This window comes from Morone saxatilis, unplaced genomic scaffold (genome assembly GCF_004916995.1).
Source record: "Morone saxatilis isolate NCDOM2014 unplaced genomic scaffold, NCSU_SB_2.0 Contig6, whole genome shotgun sequence".
In the NCBI taxonomy this organism is placed as follows: Eukaryota; Metazoa; Chordata; class Actinopteri; family Moronidae; genus Morone; species Morone saxatilis.
In genome coordinates, this window is record NW_023340206.1 from 8,460,729 (window position 1) to 8,483,672 (window position 22,944).

At 40.5% G+C, this 22,944-nt stretch overlaps 2 protein-coding genes across 3 annotated transcripts in view; one reads left to right on the forward strand and one right to left on the reverse strand.

Moving 5' to 3' along the window:
• Positions 1-3,321, forward strand: part of LOC118339886 (ras-related protein Rab-9A-like) — a 4,580-nt gene extending 1,259 nt beyond the window's left edge. The window contains exons 2-3 of one of the 2 annotated variants that reach the window (XM_035677692.1): positions 1,472-1,508; positions 2,299-3,321. In XM_035677692.1, the coding sequence (XP_035533585.1) occupies positions 2,373-2,978 (606 nt within the window). In that variant the 5' untranslated portion in view covers positions 1,472-1,508; positions 2,299-2,372 and the 3' untranslated portion in view covers positions 2,979-3,321. The remainder of the gene's footprint in view (positions 1-1,471; positions 1,509-2,298) is intronic. The other variant, XM_035677693.1, reaches the window with a different exon arrangement.
• Positions 3,322-5,201: 1,880 nt separating this feature from the next.
• Positions 5,202-22,944, reverse strand: part of LOC118339885 (neuronal membrane glycoprotein M6-b-like) — a gene marked incomplete at its 5' end in the record, with an annotated part of 26,557 nt that continues 8,814 nt past the window's right edge. The window contains 6 exon segments of the mRNA XM_035677691.1: positions 5,202-7,875; positions 9,313-9,378; positions 9,458-9,531; positions 11,536-11,704; positions 12,225-12,384; positions 13,307-13,493. Coding sequence (XP_035533584.1) covers positions 7,723-7,875; positions 9,313-9,378; positions 9,458-9,531; positions 11,536-11,704; positions 12,225-12,384; positions 13,307-13,493 — 809 coding nt within the window. The 3' untranslated portion in view covers positions 5,202-7,722.

A 22,944-nucleotide genomic window follows, 5' to 3' on the forward strand; every position in this document is an offset into this window, starting at 1 on the left:
TCGGGATAAAGACATCATGTCCCCCAGTCTTGGTCCTTGGGCTGCTTATTGCTGCCAGTTTGTGTAACAGTGCACAGTTCCTTCAGCACAGCAGAGTTGAACTTCATTCATGTATTTATTCTGCAAAGTAGCCTAACTTTTCCTAACAAGCAACTGGCAAGCAACTTGGTCCTAACTGGCTGCAGACTGCGTGTACAGTGGACAGTAGTAGGGGCTATTGTTTGTTTTAATAGACCTATATTACACAAATTAGACCGTTGAATGACATATTAAACTTGCAGTCATGGTCTTACATTTTATGTCTTTATTTACTGCACAATATTTCCAGTAGTACAACTAGAGCTAGGGCTGCACCTAATTATTAATCGATTAATCAAACGATTATTATTTGATTAGTTGATTAATCTAACAACTCATTTACCAACTATTCTGAAAAAACTGTGTTGGTTAATTAATATAAACATTAATCTACTCAAACTACATATCAAAAACTGAAAATCAGACACATAAAGCACATTAGTAGATATGTAGATAATCCTAATGTCATACCGCTGCTGTCATGTGTTTGTGCGTGCGATAAGACAATTTGCACACTTCAGAGAAGGATGATGTTCGAGGTTGTTTTTGCTGCAGCTTGTTCCTCAAGTCTTTACGTAATCAGAAATTGTCAAATTCTGATTGTCGATTAAAGTAAAAATGGCAAATGTTCACTGGTTCCAGCTTCTAAATGGGACGAGTTGATGTTTTTCTTTGTGATTTGTGACAGTAAACTGAATATCTTTAGGTTTTAGACTGTTGATCGGGTAAAAACAAGTCATTTGAACATATCTAATTATCATAATTTGCATTTTTTTCGTACATTTTATAGACAAACATAGTAATCAGCAGAATATTATCTCCTGGTTGTTGTAGCCATACTTGCATGTACCCTTGAGACCCTTCAAAATAAAACGTGATGCTAAGTTTAACTTTAAGTTACAAATTCAATAGGTTTAAAGGAATACTCCACCGAGAATCTATATTTGGAGTATTTTATATAGTCACCCACTGTAGGCTTGTAGCGTAACATGAGACATGTTCTTGTGGAGAAACTGTGAGTATTTAAAACAATTCAGGAGTGTTTTACACTCAATAGATTTTTGGTAGAGTATTCCTTTAACACACAGCCAGAGATGGATCAGTGTCCATCTTAACTGCGATGGATGAGATAACAGAGCTCCTCCTCGTCTCCCATTTAAACCTGCTCTCGGGGAGATTTCCCACCTTCATCTCAGAGATTTGCTCTGGTATGTGGGTGGAATGACTGCTATTTAGCTTGAACTGGTATGTTAAGTACGAAGTGTGTGGTACGTGATTAAATTTCTGCTTAAATCCTCACTTTTCTTTGCAGCTGAGCCTGTGAGTGGGTAAACTCCTTCGGCCACTTAATCTGTGTGAAGTTAAATACTCTCTCTCTTTCTCTCTCCTACAGATTGTTGATAAAATGGCATCTGCGTGCTGATATAACGGTGAGAAATTGTCCTAATATCTTCCCTCTGTTGTTGACTTGCATATTGCATCACTTGGGGGCGACTCACTGGTCCTGTGATCGGCGTCCATGTGACGTACAGCACGGATCATTTCATGCATAACATATTACACACAGTGTAGGAAGTTCATTAGCTGTAAAGTGTAATGAGTGGGCTGTGGCTGTTTAATAGGATTAGCTAGTCGACTGACTTGAATTAGTTCTCAGAGTGTGAAGGAAACAGTCACAATTAGCTGCTTACAGGAAGTGAAAGTTGATTGAGGAGCAGTTTGTTCTTATCTTAAGCACAACCATATCAGAGAGGCCAAAGGTGAAAAATCAGAGCCACTCCTGAACAAAATGGAGGCATAACTCGGTTGTTATCCTGTCGTGTTAGCAGGCATAAAGACCGACCAGTTAGAAGCAGTATGCGGGTAAAGTCAATCATTACCTCTGCTTGTTCATGCGTTCATACTGTGAAAGGTATTAGTATGCAGACCCCCACTGTCCACGGTGCACGGCTGTGTAATATTGCAATTATCTCAATCAGTTATTATTCACGATTATTATGGGAATTAACATTTTTGCATCACAATTTCAATTTTCATTCATTTTCTTAAAGATTTGTAAACTAATTATTAATTAATTAAAACAAAAAAAGGTTACATAAGTACAGCTACAAAAAGTAACATAAGTTATAAGTATCTTAAGTTATCTGAGGTGGATTTTTATATGACTAGAGTAAGGCTGCAACTAAAATTACTCTTGTTTTGCTTTCTTGTGCTCCTCAGGTGTTACTGTCTCCATTGTTGCTGTCTCCAGACCTCAGACCAGCAAGACCAAACTTTGACCCGGTTCTGCAGCCATGACGTCCAAGTCAGCCCTCCTGAAGGTGATTCTCCTGGGCGACGGCGGCGTCGGCAAATCATCGCTCATGAACCGCTACGTCACCAACAAGTTCGACTCGCACCTCTTCCACACCATTGGCGTGGAGTTTCTGAACAAGGAGCTGGAGGTGGACGGCCACCATGTCACTCTGCAGATCTGGGACACGGCGGGTCAGGAGCGCTTCCGCAGCCTCCGCACGCCTTTCTACCGCGGCTCCGACTGCTGCCTGCTCACCTTCAGCGTGGACGACGGACAGAGCTTCCACAACCTGTCCAACTGGAAGAAGGAGTTCACTTACTACGCTGACGTGAAGGACCCCGACAACTTCCCCTTTGTGGTGCTGGGTAACAAACTGGACGTGCCCGAGCGGCAGGTGTCGGGGGAAGATGCGCGACAGTGGTGCCGCGAGAACGGCGGCCACCCGTACTTTGAGACAAGCGCCAAGGATGCTACAAACGTAGCATCGGCCTTTGAGGAGGCTGTACGCCGCATTCTGGCGTTGGACGACCGAGCCGATCACCTGATCCACACCAACACAGTGGACCTGCAGAGGAAGACTCCCCCTGACCCCTCCTGCTGCTGAGCGCTGTGTGACTGCCAGCAGGAGCTCATATGATGCTCCTGCAGTTGAGTGTATGGAGCGTGGGTTATGACTCTGTAAAAGAGGAAGTGGTGTTTGTTCAGTGACTACCGTATGTGATGTCCTCAGATAAACTTTTGACTAGGACCTGCATTTGAAAACAAATATTGATATTTTTTAGACCAAAATGGACTATTTTGTGCCAATATTTTGCATTTTCACCACACGAGGGAAACAAAACTCTCCACACACCATTCCCAACTCTGATTTAGACTGTATTTGCATGGTTATCAATTTATACAAAGCATTGATGGACAGTTAATAAAATTAAATCTCTGATACAGTTTGTCTTTGCAGGTTTTATGGATTCATTTGTGGTCAGTGATGAACCTCAGTTGTATCAGAGGTGTATGCAACTGGCTGAAAGGATTCTTTGGTAAAAGCTAAACTGTGTCACCTAAAGCAGTAACAGTTTTCTAAACAAGGTTAAACTAAAGGTTTGACGTCACTGATGCAGCTGTGGTTAGACATTTTAGCCCACAAAAAGAGAAGTCCTGAGATTATGTTCCTCCTCCAGAAGCAGATGCAGGACTCGGCAGAAACTATACAACCACGTTTACGTATATTTTGAAAATATTGATTGTGTTAAAGTGATTTATTGCTGATTCCTGTTCATAAAACATTCCAGTAATCCCCTCACCCAGAATTTTAAATACTAGATTGAAAGCTTCTAACACTCCCAAAATGATTTTCAGGTCTCTTAATAAAGAAACCACCATTAGAAAGCAATGTTACCAATGTTGTAAGTGCTTTTAAATGTTTTTTTAATTAAACTATGTGCATAAAACGTCATATTTGCAGTTATTAGAGGTTTACAAACCCCAAATACTTCCATCTATAACTCAAACTGTTGACATACAGAATAAAATGTATGTGGTCAATCAAATTATTAATAAGAACTAAATGTAGTCAATGCCACTCTCTCTCTGGTAAGAAAACTAATAAGATTCACTACTTTGGTGCAGATTTTATAGGTTAAATCACACAAACTAGATTTCATTGTTTTTAAAAGTCATTTTTAAATTTGATTTTCTGCCAAACCAGAGATATTAAAAATGTTATTAATTTCAATATTGGTAATACCAGTGATATCATGAGGGGATTTAGTGTTTCTCTTGTAATTTGAGGTGTAGTACCCTCTTTCTCCACAAGGTAGAGCCACATATCAGCAGTGAGAGATAAACGCCCAGTTTGTGACTTCATAGTAACACTGGTAAATCTCAAATGCTAATTCCTGTCCTACAAAGAGAGATGTTGAATTCCAGCATTAGGTATTGATCAAAGGCCCTGCACACCCACACAGGAGTCTTCACTTAGTGGCCATGTTGAGCTTTTCTTTGAATAATGTGGACTATATATATATATATACTTTACATAAAAGAGCAACATAATTGAGGGGAGAATGAGGGAGATGTCAATCAGAGCGAGTCTGCCCACATAGTTCAGATGAAAGGTAGAGAGTGGAATCAGCTGTGTGGGTGTACTGTGGATGTGGAGCATGTTTAAACTTCCTCAGTGAAGTCCAGTCTGTAGTAATGTAAGACCACATCTTTATTTCTCATTTCATGTCTCAATAGAAAGAAATGAATAAAGCCATCTTGCAACTTCTACCAACTTTTTAATAAACCAACATCGCTTTTCCTTGGAAGTGAGATATTTGTCTATTAAAAGTGTTTTCACAGGCGGTGTCTAATTAAGTCAATTAGCATCACCTGTTGCAAGTTACTTCTTAATTGCAGAGGCCAAATGCTGCTGACCTAAAAAACATGGAGGATTTTTCTAACTTTTTTATTTATTAGAGCTACAGCAATAAAACTTCAAGTCAGTTGATGGAAAATTAATCTGCAAATATGTTGAGAATCATTAGAAATGCCAAACATGATGTTTCCAACTTTTTGCGTGTAAGGAATTGATGATTTTTCACTGTCTTACATTACTAAATTGAATGTTTTTGAATTTTTGACTATATTAATGGGCATTTTTCACTGTTGTTTGATGCTTTTATAACCCAAACACTTCGTATGTAATTCAAATTCAACTATTCACTAGTTCCAGCTCTAAAGCAATACCTTGTATGCTTTCACTTTGATTTTTAAATACGGGTTTGTTTCCATAAACAGAAATTCAAGAGACCCAAACACAAGAACGAGACAGGCGACAACGGTGTCACGATAATAAAAAATATCGGTTTTACTAGAGAAGGTTACAAAAATCATCACTATATAGGAGTCATAGAACTATTTCCAACTTAAAAAATAAAACCATAATGAACACCTACAGGGACTACAATGCCATCAAAGTACAATGGAGTTTTCTTTAGAAAAGAGTAGGTGGAAAGGGGGGGAAGTGTGGAGGAGGGGGGCAAACACCGCCTACCATAGTTGTCAGTACAATTGACTACACATCACCTGAAAAACTGCAAAGACACAGTCATGTCTCCTTCATGCAAATAACGAGGAAACAACAACACCCTGACACGCATCGTCTTATAGGAAATTGAAGTTTGCCTTTACATCAACCTGCCAGCAAAGCACGTATATTTATCAAACATAACACACATGGCAATATAGTCCTTTTTTATACAGAATAGACAGCTGCACACATGGACAATACTGACATGCTTCATCTCATCAAAGTTCAAAAATTTGTCTTCTTCAGTGTTTTTTTTTCTTTTCTTTTAGGGTAAACTAACCAGTGATGATCAATATAGAATATAGTTCATGATTATTAAAGAATATCTGATTATAAAATTAATGTATGAAAATTCCTGACTTGTTTTTATTCAGAGTGTAAACATCCAAAACAGTCTCTGTGGCTCATATGAGAGGCATGATGTTCAAAATAAAACCAAAAGGGAAAAAAAATCAAAAAAGTGACATTTTTCTCAACTCAACAATGTTGATGAGTCACTCATTTGGCTGGCCATCCAAAAATAAGCACAAACAAGTTCAATAAAATCATTATTACTGAATCACAAGAAGAACTCAGCTGCCTAAAACTGATAAAACATTAAAAATCAATTTCCATATTTTTTTTCACATTTTAAAATGTATACGTCACAAGCACCTCAATCCATCATATCATATCATGACTGCACTGCTGCACTGTATCCCTCTCACGACATATCATTTAAAGATGTTACATTACAATTATTATATCAAATGCAGAACTAGTATTTGAGTGCTAAACACATATCTCAAAGGGTACATTTACATATATCTGTGGAAAAAAATAATAGAAGAGTATGGCAAAACACTGACTGTGTTCTCCCTGTGTTGGGAGAGGTGTAAATTGAGATCTTTTAGGGTGAGTCAGTTATTTACAGGTGAACTTCATTGGCAAAAGGAGGACTTTTAGAAAATGACAGAACTGGTTTTTACTGTATAATTCACACAGGACAGTGTACCAATCCGGTAGGTTTAATGTTTAGATGGTGAAGCTTTGGAAAAGAACACAACTGGCTAAAATCAGATTTGGTTTGATACCTGAGGTGTGTGTCTTTTTTTTTCTGTGTTAAAAAACCCAGACAGATTTTGATTTCTGCTGCCGCTGGTGATGAGTGTAGCAAAAACTGAAAAAAGGTCTTACAAGGAATAGTCTGACATTTTTTGGGAAATACGCTTATCTGCTTTCTCGCTGAGAGTTAGATGAGAAGATTGAGACCACATTCATGTTGTACGTTAAATATCAAGTTGGTCTCAATTTTCTCATCTAACTCCCGGCAAGAAAGCGAATAAGCGCATTTCCCATAACTAATCCTTTTATAAAAGTTTGCTACACCTCCTCTGATCTTAAATGAATGGTTAATACCTTGGTGGATAAATAAACTCTGGTCATGTAAATGCACTAATAATCCTTGAGATACAACATGATTTGAGTCTTTTAGGTATTTCTATGAGCGAGGGGGCGGAGGGGCTGGGGTGCTTTGTTTTTGTTTTTTTTAAGGGATTTTCGTTCTCCCTAATTTTTTGTTTCGTAATAGTGCAACAACGTATTGAGCATTAGCAATAAAAAGTTTAAGATGGAGGAGAAAGTAAAGGAGAAAAAACCTATGAGCGCAAAAACATAAAGAAGAAGAAGAAAGATCATAATAGTACCTGGCATACTTTTCAGAGAGTATTAAAAAAAACAACAACATTCGTACACATTCGCACAATATATTCATATTCATATATATATGCATATAAAACACCAAAAAAAAACAGAGGAAGTTGGTCGCTGCCTGGCTTCCCTGTGGCTGAAGCAGACAGTGAACAATGTTTTTTTAGGCTGTTAGGATCTGTGTGTTGAGAGGCTGTGCTGGCTCAGGGTGCGAGGCCATCACAGCCGGGCCACGTTCACGAGTCGCCGCCCAAAAGCACGGGGGAGGAGACGCTTCTGAACTGATGTATCGTACCTGAGCTCGACCCCGGCGGGCGAGCTCTCTCATTCTGAAGCATCTGCCTCCGTCTGGGCCTGTCGCTTCTCCTGATCCTCTATTCTCTTCCCCTCTGGTGTGAGCCCACAACTCTTAATAAACATCGTGGAGGGGAAGAGGATGGAGAATCAGGAGGCTGGGGGACTATAAAACATGACCGAGGTGGTTTGTTTTTATCGGAGGGAGGGGTGGGCGCTGGGTGTTGCAGGGTGGGGGGGTTGAGGTGTGGAGAGGAGATGGGTGGTGGTGGCGGGAGAGGATCTCTTGTCCTTATGAGTAGGAGGAGGAGTTCTGGCCCTCCTTGGAGCGTGCCTCGGCCTCCAGATCCTGGTCGTCCTTGGTCTTGATGTCCTGGTACTCGTGCGTGGAGACGGCACTCTTCAGGTAGGCCCAGTTGGCCGACAAAATCATCAGGTAGTGGATCTGAGGAGAAACCGAGATGTTTCCTTGATTTACTTTGAGGAAAGGGAATAAAGTGCAGTGGAGGACTGAACAAAGCAAACATGTATATATATATAACAAGTATATAGAGCTGCTAACAGCTGAAACAAATTAGAACCAATTGTGGATGGTGCTGAAGCCGCTCCAGAAATTATAAAATATTTGGAAAACCATTTTGATTCATTATTTAAGTTTAACTCTGTTAAAGGTTTAATTGAGGTCTGCATGTGCTGTGTTCCTGTTAGTATGTTGATTTCATAATGATCAACATAAACTATCTACTGTACACCGTACACCGTGTAGTGTGGAATTAGGACACAGCATGCAACTCGCCATTTAAACACATAGAAAGCGACATTTTTATTCCAAAAACAAAATAATTTTCAAAGCTCTTTCACCACTAACCACAACATTTTTTAATGTTTTTAAGCTGTGAGTAGCTCCTCCATTTCCTTTGTGCATTGCATTGTGGGTACATTGTGTACAAAAATCAAGTGTGTTTAGTATACTGTATACTTACTATTGTCACTTTTCCAGTGTGGCCAGAGTTTTAATTTTAAAACCTGCTCAGAACTACAATAGTGTAGAGCGTTAAGAGGTTTTCATTATAGCCAGTGGTTCCACTTATTAGTAATCATTAGTGAAATCACCTGGTAGTCTTTGTTGGGCATAAAAACCTGCCCAAATGTAGCTTAGTGGTTTTTTAATGGTACAAAATTGGCCTTCTGAACAAATCAGTGAATATCCAGCATCTCAAAGGCTGTTGTGTAACATTGCACAGTTTGAAAGAAGCAGTGTGTTCAGGGTTTAATTACAGCCACATTGAAGTTGTAGTTATTGGATGAATAAATGTGAACGACTGCTCAAATATTGGAAAAGTAGTTATTGAATTAAAGGAAAATCATCTGAGAAAACCCCTCTCAGAACAATCAAATAAAACGTTTAAATGAACATTTAATGGTGCCAGATCTTCTTAATGATATGCTGATGGAAAATGTAATAACAGTCAAATGATATAATTGTACACCATAAGGAATACGCATACTCCTTTTGCTCAGATGCTTATTTCATCCTCTGTATTTTTACCGCCCAGAAAAGTAAGCTGGAAAACATCACAGTGCAGAGGGCTTTCAGCTGACCCAACATAACATCTGGAGAGGTGCTTATCGTTTTTTTTTTTTAGTATCTCCTTTTCCCTGGACGTAAAACAAAACAATCCGCCTCCACAGCAGAGTAAAACACTGACCCTGTCTACACACACGCTCACGCAGCAGAGGCAGGCTGCAGGCTCGGATTTCAACCCATAGGGCGACATCCTGATAAACGTGAGAGGCGGGTTGCTATGGCAACAGATAAGCACGCCATGGCAACGTGCATATTTTGAGAAGCACATTATCGGTGGGTTCACGAGCAGCTTACCAATGCGATGACGGTGGCACCGGCGCCGGCGAACGCAACGATGTAGAGGTGGTAGGACAGGTAGAACTGCAGATGAAAAGAGGTAATTAGTGCGGGAAGAAAAAGATAAAGTAGAAAAGAAAAGGTCAGGTCAGCGTCCTCTCACCTCGCTGGTGTTACAAATGTCTCCCAGTGTGGCTCCACAAGCTTTTCCCGGTGTGGCGTTCCAGGAAATAATACCTACAGGATCAGAGAGATGAAACATCACAGGACTGCCGCTTTCTCATCTGAGACAAGAAGCTTTTTCCTCCCCCGAGACTGTATGATTGAAGGCATTATGAATTAGGCTTGGATAAAGATTAGAGGAAAGAGGGCTGCTGCTGTCCAGGCCTCTGAGCCTCTCCTACCGGAAAATATAGGTCAATATTTTGATTTATTTCTTTACTGTAAAAACATTTTTGGCTAGCATAAGCTTATTATATGCTATATTCCTTTACTTTTTCTTCTTTTCATTGACATTATAAGATTTGAATGCTCACCAAAACCTTTCACTCATCAACTCTTGAACTGCTGATGATAATTTGATGTCTGCCAGTAATTCAGGGTTAATATTTCATACAGTTTAATACCATGAATGCCAATGAAGCATATGTGATCCTCATCCTGCTTTGCAAGCGGGCCAGCTGTCCTTCAAATGTGGGTCACATACTGTACATTAGGCCATCAAACAGATAGGCAATCACAGGAGAGCGTTACTGTGCTGTAATACTGCAGGAAGGTGGATTTTCATAGAGATCCAACCAGACTCTCAATAATCTAAATGTATTTTTGACCTCTTCCGGTATAGAAAATTACATCTAAAGCAAAGCAGAGCTGCAGATAAATATGTGATATATGTAAGGACTGAGTGAATCCTTTCTGTTGTAATGTATAATGGGTGTATTTTTACATTAACTCAAGCAAGATTATGTGATCAATTCATTACACTGAGTACTACAGCCTGTGCTTGTTTACATATGAGCAGCACTGTAGCTTATGATGGCTAATATTAGCTAACTGTACAGAAATTAGGCATAGTTGTAATGCTTTAACTTTAGTTTGCAAAATGTTCTTTCTGTAGTTTGCTATCCTGCAGATTAAAGCCTGGGCTGTATGTGTAAAAACAGTGGGACAAGCACCAGGATGTTCTTTTATGTGCAAAGTAAAAAGCTTTTATTAGAGACTAGCCGGCCCCTTGATCAGGGGAACTTCTCTTAAACTTTGAAAACACGTAAAACAGGATCCTTTTTACTTCAACTGCGAATCAAAATACCTGGGGTGATATGTTGCATATGAATATGTTTTTTTTTTTGCTCTTTTATAATTATGTTTTGGCAGCCCATTTTATACAAAGCTTCATTAGCAAACAGTAAAGGCATTGTTTTGTGTATTCAGCTGATGCTCTGGTCACTGGAGTCCAGCTCTAAACTGACCAGTGAGGTGTAAATTTCAGCATTGTGTGGTTGGCTGAATAGGGAACAGATACATTTTTGTTTTATTCAGTTCAGTTTACACGTAGCACATTTCCCATAAACCCTGTTGCTAGCATAAAATTGATACCTCTTTAGTTTTGAAGATAAAGAAATCAATAAAGTTAATGATACTGAAGTAGGACACATAGCCTTTTACAGTAAAACTGTGATTTTATGAACCCAGTTATCAAGGCCCACCTGTCTCCAAATTCTGCTCCTGCACACCTGATCCAATTAAACTGTAATGAAAATGTGTCATCCTTAATTAGATCAGGTGTGCAGAAACAGAGCTGGAGCAGAAACATAAAGGACACGCTGGCCTCGATGAGTCGAGGATGAGCTGAGGAACTCTGCTTAGAGGCTGTCAATCTTCATAGCAATGGTTTAGAATAAAATAACAAGCGCTCAATGGCACTAAGGGAATAATCCGCCCTGTCATACTGAATCATTGTTTCAGAAACAGCTCATGATTCCTTGGGTTTCTCACCATGGCGTTATGCTTGAGATATTTCTACTACTGATGCAATTAAAGGTGGTAGTGGATGAAATTCATGAACCTTGAAACTGTGACAGTTGTTAATTTATACACTGGAAAAAACAATGCCCCTTATGTTTTTGCCAAACATTATCGTGGGAAATCACTAACAAAGGAAATGAGGAACTTAAATGATGCACTGAATGTCACAAACCATAAGCAAAAGGACTGTAGTGTAATGTAGGGGGGACAGCTTACCGTACTGCCGGACGTCCACACAGATGGAGTCGGGCGAGGTAATGTTGGCGTCAGGAGACCTCATGGCAGCACAGGTATTCCACATGTTGAAGAAGAGGAAAACTGGTATCGCTGTGAAGCCGAAGATGGCGAGGAAGGCCAGAGCGAGGATGTAGGTCAGGAACATGAACTGTGGTGAAAAGAAAGTTGAGATTTCAATTTTTCTGTTGTTTTTTTTTGTGCCAAAGTTTGAGTTGCATTAAAGAAAATAGGTTAATATTATTCCTTAAAGACCTCCACCCACTGCACACACACAGAGTCTGTGTTTAAGCTAATGTTACTGGACATCTGCAGCAATTAGAGTAATCAGGCTAGAAAGGACAAACTGTGCCAGAGCTACCCTCAAGGCCTTGAGTGTTTGTGTGTGTGTGGGTGCTTGTGTATCTGTCTTTCTGTGTGTGTGTCCATAAATGTGTAGCAGAGGTGTGTGATTGTGCCTCCGCAACACTTTCATGATGACCCTTGTCCTGGCTTGAAAAGCATCATGTTTTTGTGTTTTGTGTGAAGACTATTTTAAGCAAGAACATTATAAATTACACATCAAAGTAATTAAATCTCATTTACAGGCTTTAATTTGGAGTGTAATTGGGTCAGTGGGTGTGATGATTTGCAGCAGCTGCTTATGTTTGTGTGCGTGCGTGTTGACATACGAAGGCAGTGATGCAGCGTCCACAGACGGTAGTCTTAAAGTCACTCTGCAGCTCCTTCTTGATGGCGCTGGTGGTGTAAAAGCCCTCAGCCAGCAGGATGATGGCGTAGACGAAGAAGAAAGAGGCGATGCCGTAGATAATGTACTGAAAGATCTGGATCCTGAACACACATACACACATACAGAAAATAAATCATAGTGTTAAAAATCCCACCAGTAACACAGGGCTTTTAAAGCTGCATCTACAATATGGAACTATGAAGGGCAGTAAGAACCAGATATTTAAAAAATGTGTAATCAAATACCAAAAAATTATGCTCAGAAATGTCAATAAAAGTAGCCAGGTGTTTTATTAGTGGGATTGAGACAGTCTTCGGTTGATATAATGGTATGGTGACTATTGTTGACTAACTTTGGCGAGATATGACTAGCTTAAGGCCAATGGAGTCAGTTCATATGTTATAATAACATGAACGTTTTTGCCTTTATTTTAGGGACCGTTCAAGATGGTCAAATATTTACTATTATCCCAAAATTGCCATTTAGCAAAAGTGACACAGCTTTTCTTTAATGAGACGATCTGACATTGTACGTTTTAAAAATGACATTTCATAGATTCTTTATATGTACAGTATCACATTGGGAATGAATCTGTGACAGCACCGTTCATTTTAAAAGAAATGGACCAGAAATACGCCTTTTTGAAATCTCTTTGAGTGATGACACGCCTCCTACTATTATTTTCTTTTTTTAGAATATTTATAGACCTATTTATGCTCACTGACTTAAGTTAAGAGACATTTGCAAGTTTAGGGGATTCTGAATCATGGCAGATAATGTGGGTGGCTGTAGTCGACAGATTTAATAACTGTAGGGGTAGCACCAGTATACTGTTGTTTCTACTGAAACCATTAATGCTGCCAAGATCTCATCAATGATTCAGCTTTAACCACGCTCCTTCTGAAACTTACTGTGAAGCAGAACATCTTATTCCATCATGTGTTTTTGTGCTTGATTTCATTGATGAAGACAGATTTTGTGCAATGCCTCCTGTAGTAAAGCAACTGAACACTGAGAACTTACACCATGGCGAGGGTAGCGTGGTCGCTGGTGACCCTGGAGAAGTGGTTCTCCAGCATGGTCAGGGTGCCGGTCAGTGCCACGTGGCCGCAACCGCAGAACAGAGCCACGCCTGAAAAGCAGAGGATGGTAGCCACCAGGGAGGCGTAGGGCACCCCGCCCAGACACTTGATGCAGCACTCGAAGCATCCTGCAGAGGGAGACAATGAGAGAGCAGGTTTAGTTTTTCGGTTCCAGTTTGATACAGTACAGTGATTTACAGCGGGTCCGACCAGGACTCTGGCTTTAGGGACAGAGGAGAGAAATGTGGAATGGGAGTAAGGCAAAAAGCTGGAGCTGGAGCGAACAGAGTAAACTGTTGCAAGATGCCACCTCATGAAGTGGCTTAATCAGCTCTGGTGATGACACTCACTGCAACACTTGGCGGCCTTTTGTCCACTGCTGTTTAACCGTTACTCATGCAAAAACCTGCGTGGATGTTCATACTGTCACGCTCGTCTCTCAGAGTCTACAAGAGGAGAACAACACTTCTCCCTGTCAGGCGTGTCGAGCGGCTAATCATAGCCTCTTTCACAGTTAGTGTGCGTTCACTTTGAGCTCAGCTGGGAGTGCTGAATATTACATGTAAACTGTGCTACATGCTCACATCCTGCTCCAAAAAACTGCTCTATCTCCCTTTTGTCTTTAAAGAAACATTTCAAAAGTTTTCTTTTTTTATTTCTTATGAACAGATTGCATGAATAACTCATGACGTAATCCTAAATAAATGATTTCAAAATAAATGACTAGCCATTTATTTTCTAGGGCATCAGAGAAGTGACATTTCAAGTAGTATCTCAAAAAGAATGAAGATGTCTTTGCTGTCAGATGGTGTTACTCTTGCAGATGAAAGTGAGAATAAGACGAAGATGTTTTGCTTCATTTATTCTTGTTTTCGGGGGAATTTTAAATCCAATGCAAATGACAATGAGAAACTGAAAGAAGCTAAGATTAGCCTGCACACCTTATATACCACACACCACATATTTTCATCTTTCTCCTTTCTCATTTTTCACAACTCCAGAGTGATGATGAATGATCAAAGATGATCCCTTGTGCTTGAGCGGTTCCTACAGAATGATGATGATTATAAATTAGTAATTTTGTTTTCCATTAACGCTGACAGCGTGTGAAGCTCCCCGAGTGAGTCATGAGCTACATGGGATACAGGTACGGGAAATCACAGTCAAGAGTATGAAGAGGAATAAAACAGAGGGAAAATAACACATTGTATTGAGCACAAGAGTTGCATCTTATATAACACTCGTTTAAAAATAGCTCCTCCAGCAAAGCAGGAAGTTACTGCAGGAAGAAAAAACACAAAATGAACTGTCTCGTGTGTGCCACTTTGCTGTTTCCATGACAACGTGCAGCAATTGGCAACTCTGAAGCATCATCATTTTATGTTCATAAGTTTGTTAAACATTTCTATTCATGTATACATGATTGACTGTATCACAATCTGTCAAACCTGAACTAAACTCTCTGTACTCCCATCCTTATTGTAATCGACCGTTCAGGCCAGGTAGTGTTACAGCTGGCGGACAGTTGTTATTGATGAGTTTAAAAGAGCAGATTGATTTCAGCTCCGCTGAGGAATCATCGATATCATCACTCCTGGGAGAAGTTGGTTGGCTCACCAATTTAGTCCAGGATTAAATTTCTGTTAAATGGATTGCTATGAATATTGGTGGAGATGTTCATGGCTTCCAGGAGATGAATCCAAATAACTTTGGTGATGCCCTGACTTTTCCTCTAGCACTGATCCCCTACAGACATGCATTAAGACATAAATAGTGTGCTTGGAACAATAATGTGTGTCTGATATGTTTTTTTTTTGTTGCAAAGTATAATTCCTTAAAAAGGCATCTACTCCCTCTACCTTATTAAAAAATTAAGAATGTATGAATATGCTAATTTTGTTCATCTCTAAAGTTTTCCTGCTGGACACAAAATGTCTCCTACTTCACTGTAGGTGGGACTTCATCTAGTGCCATCATGTGGTCAAAATTTAACTTATAAGCATATTAGCATTGTCATTGTGAGGATGTTAGTGTTTAGCTCAAAGAACCTCTGTGCCTAAGTCCAACCTCAGAGCTGCTAGCTTGGCTATAGTCTCTTCTTTAGGCCTATGTGCAGCAAAGGGAGAGTTGGTTTGGAAAAGTTGTGTGTCTGTTGAATAGGACAATTTTGCAAAGTTTCATAAAATGTACCAAACAAAATAAACTCTATTCAGAAAGTTTAGTCAAGTTTGCAACTTCATTTGTGGACCCAGTCACCAGATTGTACGATTTACCTTCTTGTGATTATTGGCAAGCAGCTGGTAATTTACATGCTGCATGTTATTTAATTTCTTTAGTGCCTCTGTTTATTGAGGCTCAATATTAAAGTCTCTGACCTCAGTGTGGGGTCATGTACTGGCCCATATTGAAAACCCCTCCTCTCCCTGTCTGAGTGAATGAAAACCCACGCAATAAATTTAAGATGTAACTGCTTCCCTCCAAAGAGTGCTGCTGCTGCTGCTGAAGACTCTGTGTTGCGTAACTGAGCGGAGGCTCGTTGCATAATAGATCCAAATCCTATTAATGTTAATGAAGGAAGCGGGCTGATAGAGAGGTGGAGCTGATAAGACTGGATGGCTCTAAAAATCCTGAGCTGAGAAACAGGCCAGGCCTCAGGGGGAGGGAAAGGGGGGCTGCAATGGACTCCCTGGTCGATACAATGACGACCGGGAGGCTGTTTAAAAGCTGCTCTGCACTGACACTCCATCCTGCTATAAAAGGTCAATCTCTACAGGTAATTTAGTATGTTAGTCTTTCTGTCCCTTTTATTTAAAGAAGAGAATTAAACCTGCCAGCGAGATGTGGTAATCCTGCCTATTCAAATGCAAAACAAGAATTTCCAGGTGATGTTATCTCGACAGTCATGGACTTTTACTATACCTCTTATCAAGGTGGGGAAAAGGAGACTATTTGCAGATTGTGCTCAGAGACTGGTATTTAAAGCTCACATTATTTCTGCTGTTAACTCAATCTTCTTCCTGGCCCCATGCAGCTTCATGGATGAATTCACAGGTTTCTTTTAAACGCTGAACAGGGGCCCCTCGTCTGGTCCCGCCTGTGGCTACGACTGTTTGTCAGCCTCAGTTTTTAAAGTGCGCTAATGGGAAACAGACAGGCCGGAGTGGTCAGCTCCAGCCAGCCCTAATGGAAATCAATGGACTATTCATTAGAGGAGAATTTAGGTGACACACCGAGGCTGGCCCATTGCTCTCGTTTTATACCTCACTGCATCTCGCTACCTCTTGTCTCTGCCCCGCTTGTCTTCTTCTCTGCTCTCTCTTTGAAATATGACTGCATGCCCACACTGTACTTACATTGAGCCGGCTGGAGTTAATCACTAAGACAATATGTTACGCTCCTGTTACGATGTTGTATCATATATCATCTCAACAATCTCAGACCGAAGGCGATGCATCAGGATGTGGGAGCATTTTACAGGCTGCCTGTGAAGGAGCCTGAACACCGGCTCACCAATATGAAAGAACAAAAGATTTGAGGATTTCTGTTAATTTTGTCAAGCGACAGAAAAGGAAATAATTTGACAGACAAGAACTGCAATTACGGATTAACATCCCCCGCAGTTAAAGCTTGTTCTCCTTCTAAAAGCGCTGTAGCGGCCTGCAGGACAAAACTTTAAAATGTTCCCTTGCTTAAATTAGGATTTCAATTTGCAGCTAAGGGTGACAGCAAGATAATGTTAATAGATTCCTGCTCTAGTAGTAGTTTTGTTTTTTTCCATATAGACAACGACAAAAAGGAGGGATGAGAGAGGCAGATGAAGAACAACTGAGAGGGAACGCTGGTATGAGCGAGGAGTATAAGAGAGAAACGGGAAAGCAGAGGTGAATGGAGAGGAAGACCAAGCAAGTGATCGATATAAAGTGGAGCAGAGGAACAAAGGGAAGAGGAAAAAGAGCGAAGAAGGTGAAGAAAGAGGCAGAGCGAGCGAGGAAGAACAGAGAAAAGAACACAGAGAGAGAGAAAGTGTAAGCGAAAAGCAGTTCTTGGCCCCAGGGCTGGCAAATAGCAGTTGCCATAGCAACGTGTTACCCACGACCCAGTTCAGCAGTAGCGTAGTCCTTCGCAACCGCCTCTCACACACACACACACAACACACACGCTTAGCATACGATGTAGGAGTGATGTAACCATGAATTACGGACCTCAACAGATTTGGCTGCTAAACGGTGACAGTGGTCTAAATCTTTCCTTTGCTGGTCTAACCCGGGCTTCTTGTGGGAAGCTGGGGTCAACCACATATCGTATTGTTTGACAAGAAAGAGAGAGAGAGGATTGGTTTATTTTATCGACTGCATGGAATTCATAATGCAACGCAACAGGAACTGATACACAGTAGTAGGAACCAGCTACTACACTGACATCTGACACTGGTTGATATGGTAATGTGTTTTACGTATTTAGGGGAACTGCTGATAATTCTCTGTGGTTTCATCACTATGAGCAGCACTGTTTAAAAAATATTGATTATAGCAGTCTTACGTTCTGGTTACAACTACCAAGAGACTCTTGCTGTTTTAGGTTTAAATCTTAGTTGATTACCAGAGAGATTATGCAGTAGCAGTGACATTATGCAACATTACACAACTGCAGGCATTTGTCAGAAGCTGTGCAGCTGCAGAAAATATGAAGAAAGTCTTTGTACAACAGAAATTGTCCAAGGTCCCCCTCATGTTTATTCATCCTTTTTACTGGTTTTCTATACAAAGTAGCAGTTTGTGTCATCTAAAAAACATCTTCCACAGCAACAGATAATCCACACAGTCAATACAAAAACCTCCATTTGCTTTTGTCCTTTTTTCACCACATTCATATTCCAAGTCTTTTAATTAATTGGACAAGAGAACCTTTCAGGCTCTTTGACTGGATGAACGAGGCGTGGCACAGAGTAGACATGGTTGGAGACAGAACTTGTCACCGATTGCTGACATGCTTTGTGATTATGCTCCGCTTCCTGTCAATCACCTGACGCCCACGACATGAAATGAAGAGCGTTGGCCGTGAAATAATCCCTCAAATACCCGCCGCCTTACAAACTTCATCGTAGGTAGGTTTGAGTTTATAGTGTTTGCATTTAAGTACAGCATGCATTGCAATGTAAGTTTCATCTATCATCTCTAGATAACATTGCCTGAATTTCTGTGCTGGATACCTCTGACAACATTGATTTCCTTGCTGATTTAAATTTAAACTGAGAGTAGAGGAGAGAGAAGATCACATCGACTGTACAGATAGTTAATAAATTGCCAAAAAATGTACAACTCAGTGGCACAGCATGATTATCGCCAACTGTTCGTACGCACAGTGCATCTGCCAGGAATAACAGCGTTAATAAAGCTTTGTGAATATTTCAGTGGCCGGTCTGGTCCCTGCCTGCGGCTGTATTCCAATTTAGAAGTGCTGTATTCATTATGGGGCAATTTCCTCCCAGTGCATTATGGGTAGATTCCCACAAGAGCCGACGAGGACCAGGGAGAGAGCGAGAGAAAGAGAGGAAGGGTGTGGGAAAGTGAAGGAGAAAGAGATGGGAGGGGGGGTGGACGTCTGTGTCTCCTCTAGTTGAGATGAAAAAGAAGTCCCATCTGTTTGATGGCAGCACAACAGCCACAACAACACTCACACTAACTCGTAACCTCGTAACTTCAGCTTGGGAGATTTCCGTCTTTCCACTTGAGTTGAAGGATGAAATGAAACCCTTTTAAAAATCATGAGAGAACATCAAAACCTCATCATCGTTAAAAGTTAAAAACAAAGCTGTATTTCCTTAAAGGATAACTCCACTGTAGTTCAACTCGGGTCTTGTTTTTGTAGTTTTTTTCCCATTGTGACAACAAAGTAATTGCTTAAATCTGGGAACATATCGACACTGGCACAACAATGTCCAACAGGGACAGAAACAGGAGCGGTTAAATTATCAGAGTGTCACAGTTCATTATCTAACTCGATAGTGAGCAGACTCAAAATGTTGGTAATAAACCCTCATTGCACAAAGTTGTCAAAGCAACTCACAATTTTCATGATCAATTAATATTTCCAGTTACTTTCTCAGTTAAAGAATTCATTAGCAGCAGCGTCAGTCTACCAACAGGGTCAACTACTAACAGTATATATAGTAGACTGGCTCCACTAACCCAGAAGCTCTAAGTATCTCAAACCTGCATTCTTTCTAATGTCCAGGGGGGCAGCAAAAAAAATGTCTGATAGTATTGAGTCTCACGGAGAAATAAACCAACTTCTCACTTTATTTATTAGCTCAGCTCAAGTTTCCTAATGAGTTTATGGTCTCAGTCTCTAGTTTCAAGTCTTCTTCCATACAGCATGATGTTCATTTAGTAAATTGTGCGGAAAATAGACGATAAAGAAGATTATGCTTAAGGGCGTGGCTACCTTGTGATTGACAGTTAATTCTCAGTGAGTCCGTCTAGCTCAACCCACCAATCTCAGATCAAACTGTCAAACCAGGCAGTGCTGAAGGAATATGAATTGATTCTGTTACTGCACTGCCTAGTTTTCTCCTTAAATCTTTTCAGAAACATATTTTATTGTACTGTTTATCTGTAATAAAGCAGAACAACTCAGTCAATCAATTCATCAACTAATTGTTTCAGCCCTAACTGCGTAATCTTTACAACATAGTGTTCAGTTAACAATTTTACTGCCTCCTTTTTGTCTTCGAAGTACGTTTAGCTAACCTGGAGAGTATGTGTAAAACCTGTATGGTCTCTACTTGAGTAGCAGTTTGTTTGCACAAACACACTTGTTGCATGTGAAGATTCAATGTTCAAAAAGTATTCAAAGTAAGTAAAGACTTCAGAATATGCGTTTAGCTTCATTTCCTATTCCTATAAAAATCCTCTCTTTAATACCTCCTTTCTCATCTCGACACACTATCAAAGCAAATGTTTTCAGTAATCGGCTTGTTTGCGCCGTTGATCAAGAGGTCACAATATGCTCTGCGCCAGGTATAAGAGGATGACGCCAGCCACCATCACCACCCCCAACCAGAAAATTTTTTTCATTTTTCCCACGGTACATAACTGACCCTAATCTTCTGTTTGTGAGAAACTCTTGGCTGGTTATGCAGCATTATGAATGCCACAAGGTCAGCATCTGGCCAGGCGTAATTGAGCATGATGGACTGCACGACTCTCAAATAGTGTTCTCGGCGCTCTGCTGCGTGATCAATACTTTCATCCCGCTGATCTGCTGGATGTTGGTTCCCTCCATCTCTCTCATTCTGTGGCCGATGTGGGCTAAACTCTGACAGCTGGGTGAGAGACTCAACTCCCAAGACACACACCAAACACACCCACCTCTGCGGAGTGTACAAGATATATATATACACACACACAGAAGAGCATACACAGATGTTGCACACACGAGAGTGGATGCTCAAAGAAACACACACACACACACACACTGTTCATCTGGTGCAAATTATATTCAGCTTGTTTGCATGTTTGGCACTGAATCTTCCAACCGGTGAGAAATGACAAGCAAATAAATATGAGAAAACAAAGGAATTAATCTATATTCAAGCACACTAAAGAAAAGGTAACTGGAAATATAGCTGCATTATGCTCATACACTCTTAAACATTAAATATTTATGTGTTCTCTGGCTGAATTAAGGTGTTTTTGCTTGTTTCCTGTCCCTTGATGATGCATAGAATGAGTACAGCATAAAAAACGTCACCTGATGTTCCCTGTCGTGCACCAATTTCGAAGTTTCCTCGATCTGTTTTTAGGCTCTGATACAAACTGTAAAGGTATTAGGTATGTATGACCCAGTAAGTTAGTTCTGTGGGTTTTTTTTTTTTTTTGTAGTTTCTTTTAATGTTTTTATGTGGTGACTTGAGGCAAGAACAGATCCATGTGGGAAAAATCTAAACAAACAGAGCCTCAAAACACACAGGGATCATCAAACTGAGAACAAAGGAAAGACATTATGACAGACTAAGCCATATTTTAAGATAATAAATCAAAACTATGGTGACTTATGGTTAGCTACGTTTAGACAATGTTAGATATTGCTGTAATACTGACATACTGGGCCAGTTAGACTGTTTGACTCTTCTCTGATTGATACTAAGTCAAAATTATGAGATCTTATAAAGAGCATTTTTATCGATTTTCTTCATTATCGTTCTTTGGTGGAAATTAGTGTCCATATAAATGAGAAACTCCAGTTGTTAAGAAAGTTTAGGATTCCTGGTTCATCTTCATGCAATCTCATAATTTGGAGTGACACAATATGATGCAGAGAAGCTGTATTTGCATCCTTTAGGGCTATTTTGTATAATGAGGCAAATAAAATTAAGAGTCAGTGGTTTATTTAAAAGTAGCTGGTTGTAGGGTGCAGTGAGTAGACCTAAACAGAGATGGCAGATAGTCCACTGATCGCCTACACAGTATGAAAACTGTGTAGGCCCTCTCTCTCTCTCTCTCTCTCTTTCTCTCTCTCTCTCTCTCATCTTTAATCTGTCGCTGTACGGAAGCAGGATCACCTGTCCTGGGCTGCCGTCTGCTGGCTCAGCGAAGCGGAGTGAACGCTATTAGTTTGGGTCTTGTTCCACCAAAATGTAAAATGGCCCCTCTGGCCAGAAGTGCCGTGCCATCCAACTGAATGGCTCAGCAGTTGCGCAACCAACTTGGCTAATGTAGCTTTCCCTTCAAAGAAGTCGGTGGCCCTCCGTTGGCCCCTTTGCTTCCACTCCACCCTCCTCCCCCTGATGTGATTATGGAGATTCACTTTCCAGTAGCCTCAGGGGCTCTCTGTGTGTGTGTGTGTGTGTGGTTGGCATAAGGGCCCAACTGAGCATGTACTCAAATATGAGTTACTGCAACACATTTACTGTAACACAGATACACTTACTGTTAAGGCAGACTTCACATAGTTTTTTTTTATTATTCATCAAATATTAAGGAACTAGTAAACAAGAGAAAAGAGGACAATTTCTTAGCGAGTTCAGCGCTGAACTGAATGTATTTAATTCAACGCTTTTCTTACACTGTCAAGTTGACAAGCATCCATTCAACAGCTGAGGACCGAATCAGACCCTGGCCTGAAACCGAGACGCAGAATGACCTACTCATCACACAGGCCCAGTCATTTATCGATGTCAGCCATGGCTAATGATGGTGAGTACTAATCGGCATCGGGCGTTTTATGGGCTATGCATGAGAAGAGCAGATTGGGCATCAGTGGGTGATGGAGGAAGGCCAGAGGAGGTTGGCATCAGTCAGGAACAAGGCCTGCTGCGACAACCTGCCACTTGCTGCTATTCATATACCCACTGCAGACTGGGGTTCAAACATAGATGCAGTGTTGGAGGGTGGCGCATTCAGATGACTGTTTGGTGGTAGCTTGTGCATTTGTTTCCAAATTCTTGTAATCTGTTGCTTCTTTTTAGGACTGCATGATTATTTTTACCAATAATTCATCTTTCTTAATTTCTTAGGCCAATTATCCCAAACTGATGGCCCAGGGGCCATTTCCGGCCCCCCATCCCCCTCCCTCCGG